An 8,356-nucleotide genomic window follows, 5' to 3' on the forward strand; every position below is an offset into this window, starting at 1 on the left:
TTTAAAAAACTAACATGAATAACTTCTTAGAATAAGTCATGCAATGCATGAGAGAGAAAATTAGAAAAGGAACGGTGGTTTTCATGCTAAAATTGTAGAGGACAAAAGCAACCCTTCTCCTTGTGTCTTCTTCTGCAACATCTTCTCCAACTCAAGTGACCGTCCTTCACCTCCTCCCTCACTCTAGTTTGCTTGGATCAAATCAGCCTTATCTCCTAACTCTGCTAAAGGTTCAATTTATTATTTTGCTGCCTACTCTGTTAAAATTATTCTATGTGAAATACACTTATGACATCCCCGTGTTGTTTTTCTATGATCATCAGCATCTCCCTGAAAATTATTTCAATTTGGGTAGTGTCGCTAAATAGAAGAGAGAGAAAAGATGCTTGTATAATAACTTGAATTTGACTAGTTTTAGCTTGAATTGTGTATATGTCAAAATTCTCTGGATTGTCTTCTTGATGGCATGGATCAAGGGTCTAATGCTATTATTGGAGGATCAAAACCAAATTATCCTTTTAGTTATGGCAAGTGTTTATCAATGTTAAATGAGGTTCCAAACTAGATAAAGGAACAAATCAACATTTTTTGGGCTATGAGAATTCTAGCCAACAAATAATAATAACATTTTGTCACTTCATGGACAATGATCAAGAGATGACCTTCGATTGGCTAAACACTTGCACGCATGAGGACACCCTATGTACTCATTAGTTGGATATATTTTATATGTCATTTGCTTAGGTGTTGAATTTATATATTGCACATGTTTTAGATTTTATTTGATTCATTTGACTTATGGAATATTTGGTAATATTTATTCAAAATTTTATATCTATTTGTTCAATTTGTATTAATTACATTTATATTTTCAAGATGATTGATAATTCATATGTAAGTGATGATGATTCTGCAATGAAAATTAAGTCAAAAATAGTTATAAATATAGATTTCAAAGTGCAATGAATTTGGCTGCTTTTTAGTAATAGATCATATGTTAAAGTATGTTGTGAAAGAAAAGAAAACTATTTCAATTCTCTCTAGTCACAAGTGGCTAGTATAGTTGAAAGGGGGAAATGATAATAGGTTTTTTGAGCAATTTCAAAAAAAAATACATGTGTTTCAACAATTATTTTGAGAGTTGACCAATAACTATGAATTGACACCTACCAAATACATTAGAGTAGATGAAAGTATTGTATTTTTTTTTTTGTATATCATGGGTTAAGGAGGCACATATAGATAAGTTCAATAATGATTTTAGCACTCTAGCCAAATCATTCACAACCATTTCAAAAAAGTTTTAATGACTATATATAAGTTAGACAATAGTGTAATTAGGCCCACTGATCCAATGCAAATTGCTACTTCTCAACATAAAAAAGATGATAATCAATATTAGCCTTATTTTAAAGAATGCATATGAGCAATAGATGACACTCATATTGGCATACATGTCCCAACAAATAAGCAGATGCCTAAAGGATATACGAGCACAAATGTAATGGCTATATGCAATTTTAATATGTGCTTTACATTTGCATTGTGTGATTAGGAAGGATTTATTCATGATGCACAGATTTTTATGGATACACCTCATAAACCATGTTTACAATTCCCTTATCCTCTTCAATGTTAGTATTATATAACTTGAGATATTTAAGCAATTTATAAGTATTTATGTAATATTGTTTAATATATTTTCTATTTTATGTATAGGTAAATATTATCTCACTAACTCAGGATATCTATTATTCAAAGGTTTGTTAAGACCATATAGGAATACAAGATATCATCTTGCACATTTTAGGGTAGCTCTTGGCTTTAGATCAAGAGATAAAATATTTAATTTTTATTACTCTCATTGGAGAAGTGTTATTAAAAGAATTTTTTGTGTTTGCAAAATAGGATGGAGAATATTCCAAAATATGACCAATATCAAGCTTATTGTTCAAATTTCTATCATATGAACATGCTTTGCTCTTCATAACTATGTTAGAAGGATGGACTCAAATGAATTGATATTCTTTAAAATTTTGAAAACCTAAGAGTTACAGTATAGAAAATGATATTTTAATAATGAAGATAGTAATAATGTATCTTATCATGATAAATGGCAAGATCCCACGTAAGCATATGTCAAATATATAGAAAAAATAAAAAATAATATTAGAGATCACATGCTAAGATGAATGTGTTATTGGATTTTTTTTATTTTCTTAATGTCAATAAAAATTTTAACTTGATGAATCAAAGTTTGAAATAATTTATTTTAAATAATATTATTTAAATATCTACAATTTTATTAAAAGAACTTTTTTTAATATAAATTAAAAGAACCTTTTTTTTATCTAAACATGTTTTTAAAAAAAGTATTTTCATCCAAAAAGTGAAAAATAATTTTTTAAATAGAAAGTAATTTTTTATAATTATAACCGCATGCAAAAAATTTGTATTTTTTAAAATCTTTATAAAATAAATTACATTTTATAAAATATTTAAAAATTTCTTTTTTTTGGCTTATTTTCTCCTCAAAGTATAATGATTATATTGATAAAAATTAAACTAATTTAACATACCAACTCATCAACATATTTCACCCATCACACAATTAAAATCTAAAAAATTAACATTATAGTGTAAGAATGAAAAAATTACTTATGATTACATCTTAGATGATTAATTATCTACAAATCTCATCTACTTATAAATACTGATTTTGACACGTGTGTAATTTTTCCTTAAGAAACTGTCACAAACTAGATGTATGAATATTAAACTTTGGCACCAAATTAATTAATAATGGAGACTTGAGTGACTATTTTTAATCGTCAGCGTGTTAATTGAGTGACTAATCCAAGCGTTTGGTTTTTCCTCCAATTTTACAAAACAAAACAATCTCTTGTCTCGTAGAAGGAGCCGATTATTTTTTGTCCGGAATTCCACACTTGTCGACCTGTGTAGCAGTTCTCCGGCGAGAAGAAACGCACGAACGAACCCTAGGGCTTTGTCTGCTCCCAAAATCCGGTGAGATTGATTTGTTCAATCTGGCTTTGAATTTGTTCCCCGCCTCATCTGTTCATTGTCAACCCTGCATCGGACGCCGTCGCATTTTTTTTTCAAATTCTTTTATTTTGTCTAGTTGGAAGATCATAAATTGCGAGTGTTATCATTGTCATTCTTTAGTAGCTTGGATGAGTTGCCTGGATAAATTGGCTTACTAAGGTATCTTCGTTAAGGTGTCTGGAACAAAAATTAAAAGAGTATGATATCAACTATGCTTATTTCAACGATTTCAGTGGGAGCGTGAGAGTAATATAGGTCTGCCTATGCTGTTCATGAAGGGTTCTTCTTAAAAATATTTGTTGCATCAACTGTATGGCCTGCTGTCTGATTGCTACCTTTAACACAACTTTCCTTATGGCTGTTGATTGTGCAATACAGACCAACGAGTTTGATCGAGGAAATTTATAGCTATAATCCTTTGAAAGAACAACGTTATCAAATGGAAAGAGGAACCAAGACTATAGTTTATAACTTTGAATATGCATGTATCTTGGAATTTGTCTTGTTCATTTTTTTTTAAAGAAAAAGAAAAAGAAAAAAAAAATTGCCTATCCTGCTATAGATCCCCCTGCTTTGATAGTGTCTACCTTCTTTGCATTACTTATACGTGCTATATAGGTTACAATTCAATGCTGAATAATGTGCTCACTTGCATCAGTAAAAAACAGAATAGAAACATTTAGTAGATTTTTTTTTTTGATTATTTAATATTTGAATTTACACAACATTATTATGATGCAAATTATGTGTTTGCGGGTAGTGACTTTCCATGGTCTTGAGTTTAATTTTGAGTGTAAAATGTTCTGATAAAGCTTACTGCTGCATCAGTTGTTTAGTAAGCATGATCCATGGTTTTTAGCTTAATTTTGAGTGTATAATCTGTGGTAAAGCTTGCCACTGTCTCTGATGATTTTAGCATGATCTAACCTTTTTTAGCTAAACTTTGTGCATAGATTCTGATGATAAAGTTTAATTGAGTTAACAATCTGGTGATAAGGCTTCCTGCTGTTTCTGATGCTTTTATTGGCACGGTCTGGCCTTGTTTTTTTTTTAAATCTTAACTGAATATAAATTTGGGTGAAAAAGCTTGGTCACACTGTTATTACTGGAATTTCATGATCTGGCCTTTTTTTTTTTTTTTTTAACCTTAATTGAGTATAAATTCTGCTTGTTGATTTTGGTTTCAATCCAGTTTGTACATCAAGTTGGGTCAAGTAAATGTCATCTTATGGTGATTTCAGTTCAAAGATTGTTTATGATGGGTCATAAATTTTGTATTTAAACAGGTCTGAATGAACCTAGGCTAGGCTGAGATTACCTTGGTAATTAATTTCAAGTGGGGTTTAAATTAACAGAAATTTAAATGGTGATTTGTGCAGTTCCAAGGATGAAGCAATTGTGATACAGTCTTGAATTTATAATTTGATTGCAATTCAGGTAGATCCTGCTTTGATATATAGGGATTTCAGATAATTTTTGCCTCATCTTTGTTGGAAGGCATTGAAATTTAAGAAATGCTTGTGGTAGGTGTCAGATCTAAGTATGCTTCTTTTTATGAAATTCTTATTATTTTTTCCTTTAATAGTTTGGCTCAGTTGTAGGATTGGACTGGTCACTCATCCTGCAATATGTATTGATTCAGGTTTGCTCTGTTGCAGGAAAAATCAAATTGCTCGTTGAGGTTATGGCAGATAAAGATGAGGACTTGCCAAGGGATGCAAAAATTGTGAAGTCTCTTTTGAAATCAATGGGAGTGGAGGACTATGAACCTCGTGTCATACACAAATTTCTGGAGTTGTGGTATCGCTATGTTGTTGAAGTATTGACAGATGCCCAAGTATATTCCGAGCACGCTAGCAAATCTGCAATTGATTGTGATGATGTCAAGCTTGCTATTCAGTCAAAGGTTAACTTTAGCTTCTCTCAACCACCACCTAGAGAGGTAACTGCATTTATTTAGATAAGTGTCATGCCTACTATTGTGTTTCTTGATATTAAGCTTCATTTTTTAAATAGTAAATTAATCGTGTCTGCTCTTTTGTAATGTAATTGATGGTTCGTTTGGATAAGGGACAGCAGAAGAGAAGAGAATTTTTATGAAAATATTCCTCTTGATTTAAGTTTTGGAAATTGGGATTTCATGGCGTCCTTCCTTACCCAAGAAAGTGTTAGATGAGATAAATTCCTTTATCTTCCTTCAATCCCGGATTTTTTAAGTTTGCAGGTGTTAAGCATGTGTTAGCTAATAAAGAACGTAGTTGGCTGGGGGAGGGGGGGGGGGAATAGTATAAGCATCTAATATAGAAGCCATGTCTTCCTCTTATTGAAATAGCCACGTTGGTAATTGATATCACAATTAATTTGCTGATACACATTCTAGTAAATAAAATAAAACAAAATATTATTGCACAATCTGCTGACATTGGACTCAGAATCATACCAGTGCACAAGCAAGCTGTTGCTCAGCTGCATTTTTTGCTTCTTCATTAAGGTTGAAAAGGAATTATTTGTTTAATAGAAGTATCACATTTAAATTATACTACTGGATTCCAGAAAATCTTGCCTATGATATATCGTCTTTTCCCTCTTCACCTATTTCCTTGTTCCACAACCTTTGAGATTTTATTGTACCTAGCTAACTGAAACATCTACTATCTACTAACTGAACTTTCTGTTAATTGCTTGGGCATGGATTACTTTCTGTTGGCCGGCACTCTTTCCAAGTGGCAAAATAATAGGAAACTAGAGTTGTGCTGATGTTAGAATGCTTGATAGTAATCAACTAGGTTGACATGAGTAGTAGAGCTTTTCTTTTTTCTTTTTTCTTTTGTTTTTTTTTTTTTTTAAAAAAAACAGGTAGTTGGGGGCTTGATTCACAGCCTGTGTAGAGAGCAAACCTCGTTGGGATGGAACCACTCTTTGCCTTCGATACTCGAAGGGAAATTAGTCTCTGTTGTAGACAACAGAGAATGCTCATAGTCTGACCTAAAAATACTTGATATATAGGAAAGATGTCATGAACTTTTGTTTTATCATGCAACTTATTTAAGCAGTAATTTTTCTCCCAAAATATAAAATGTTTGATGATGTAACAACTCAACAGGTGCTTTTGGAGTTGGCTCGCAGTCGGAACAAAATACCATTACCAAAGACAATAGCAGGTCCTGGCATTCCTCTTCCTCCTGACAAGGATACACTAATCAGCCCTAACTACCAGCTGGTAATCCCAAACAAAAGGCCATCCCAGCCAATGGAAGAAACTGAGGATGAAGAAAGTGTTGATCCCAATCCCTCTCAGGAAGACAAGACAGATATGCAGCAAAATCCTCAACAAAGGGTGTCATTTCCACTGGTCAAACGCCCCAAAGGCTAGCTCATTAAGGGTAAGTCAAATTCAGACGCTTGTAAGAAACTTCTTCCTTTGTTTAATCCAATGAATCATAAGTGAATGTCCTTGTTTTGACCGATAAAGAAGATTGTGGCTTCTTCAATGCTACATATGTATGATTAATGTAGTGACAAAATGTTATAAATTGTGGCTTTGTGATATTATTTTTCATGTCTGTTGTACGGATGGAGACTAGGAGATCTGGAGATGAGATGATTAAGAAATGTACGTGTTTGCAGAACTTGTCAACAAGATCTTGAGATTCCGGTGGCAAAATGAATTGAAGCTCAGATATGCATTTGGTGCTCAGGTGTACATGTTTTTGATGTGATTTGGACTCATCAAATCTTACATATGGAGATTTAAATTCTTAATCTTTTGGGTGATGACTGATTTTCTTCTTTTCTTTTTTAACAAACATATGTTTTTATATTCTGTATTTATTAAAATAAAAATAATTAAAATATTAAATTAAATTAAATATAAATTTATCACAAGGGCAAATCAAGAGTAAAACTACATCTTTTTGCCTGTTTGGAAACTTGGGCCTATTCAACAAAATGTATGTGGGATATTAAGAGCATGTTTTATTTTGTTTTCATTTATTTAAAAATCTATTTGATTATATTATTTGAAAACAAATTGTGTTAAAAAAAAATCAGCTGATAGGAGTGATTAGTTGATGGTGGATTTTGTTAGTTAAATGTAGTATATATTTTTTTAATAAAAAAAGCTTAAAATAATTTTATAAGTGAGCTTAAAAATATTTTTATCCAAACATGCTCTTAGTATTTGATTTAAACTGGATTCAAAAGCAACTTCAAAAGCAGGTAAATCTAGCTTCAACATAAAGCTGGGAGACTAATAAAAGCCATTTCAATTTTAGTTTATCTAAACATTAAAAAATGTCTAACTAACTTCTGCTCTTCTAAACTAAGTTTGGGGCCAATCCAAACATGCTCTTCATGTTTGATTTAAACTGAATTTGGATTTACTGTGCAATTCTCACATCACGGAGCTAAAAAACGAATCCTTAAAAGCATCAGACCTGTTCTTTGGCCAGTACTAACCTCAAGTATTACCTTGTTTATTGATTTATTAATATTTTTAATCATCCCCACGAAAATCCATTGAATCTAATACATGCGACAAAGGCACAAATAATTCTTTGATTTTGCCATGTTCAACTTTCAAAATAAAATACTACATATTGAGAAACAGACATAAACGAGGGCATTATAATTAATAAAATCAAATTTTCAATACAATATTTACATGCCTGTCAATCCTGCACAGTTAAATGATCCATGGTTAACTTTAAATCTGGATTTTCTACCACCCAGTATGGAAATGTGCATCAGAAAATGTAATTTCAGCTTGAAGCATCTTCCAAAGTATTTGACCATTTAATTGATGATTACCAGATTTAGAACTAAACAATTTATTTAGAATCAAATATTAGAAACAGCAGCGATCATTTAGGCCCCCATAAATTACTGATATGTCAATGTCAAATATTTCTTATCCCATCTGATTCTACATCCTGCATTCAGTATAAGCAAAAATTCTAAAAAGATTTGCACAAATAATTGAGCCTGCAATAGATCTAGCCAGGACTCCTTTTGTCTTTGCAACAAGAAAAGTCTGGCAGAACATGCAAGTCAAGTTTCTTGCCGTCAACAAAAACACCCCAAAAAACAAAAAACAAAAAACAGAATTACAGAATCAGCATCTTCCTAAGTTTAAATTTGATTTAGTTAGTGAAGTTAAGTGGTTATCATTTTTCACCAGAATTGGAGAAAGAAAGTTAACTTCACTAACTCCATGGATCCTCTTCAAAGGATCCTGTTCCACATATACACAGAACCAAATCAAGATATGAAGAAACCATTCTACAAATAA

General features: G+C 31.6%; 1 protein-coding gene across 5 annotated transcripts; it reads left to right on the forward strand.

The window, feature by feature from the left end:
* Window positions 1-2,931: 2,931 nt before the first annotated feature.
* Window positions 2,932-6,828, forward strand: LOC129298758 (transcription initiation factor TFIID subunit 9-like). Of its 5 annotated transcripts, none has more exons than XM_054937193.1 (4): window positions 4,446-4,503; window positions 4,725-5,008; window positions 6,170-6,449; window positions 6,646-6,828. In XM_054937193.1, exons 2-3 carry the CDS (start codon window positions 4,751-4,753, stop codon window positions 6,437-6,439), a joined length of 528 nt encoding a protein of 175 aa, XP_054793168.1. In that variant the 5' UTR covers window positions 4,446-4,503; window positions 4,725-4,750; the 3' UTR covers window positions 6,440-6,449; window positions 6,646-6,828. The 5 variants fall into 5 exon arrangements, with proteins under 5 accessions (XP_054793165.1, XP_054793168.1, XP_054793169.1 ...); XM_054937194.1 differs by having other exon boundaries at window positions 6,651-6,828; XM_054937192.1 differs by having other exon boundaries at window positions 6,694-6,828.
* The last annotated feature ends 1,528 nt before the right edge of the window (window positions 6,829-8,356 follow it).

This window comes from Prosopis cineraria, unplaced genomic scaffold (genome assembly GCF_029017545.1).
Source record: "Prosopis cineraria cultivar Desert tree isolate PC_DT_omini unplaced genomic scaffold, ASM2901754v1 PC905, whole genome shotgun sequence".
Taxonomy (NCBI): Eukaryota; Viridiplantae; Streptophyta; class Magnoliopsida; order Fabales; family Fabaceae; genus Prosopis; species Prosopis cineraria.

What these genes read in the sequence shown, in the direction of transcription:
- LOC129298758 (XM_054937190.1), top strand. Translation starts at nt 4,751, where the DNA reads ATGGCAGATAAAGATGAGGACTTGCCAAGGGATGCAAAAATTGTGAAG. An exon ending in CTCAACCACCACCTAGAGAG is followed by an intron (nt 5,009 to 6,169) that starts GTAACTGCATTT and finishes ACAACTCAACAG; the next exon opens with GTGCTTTTGGAGTTGGCTCG.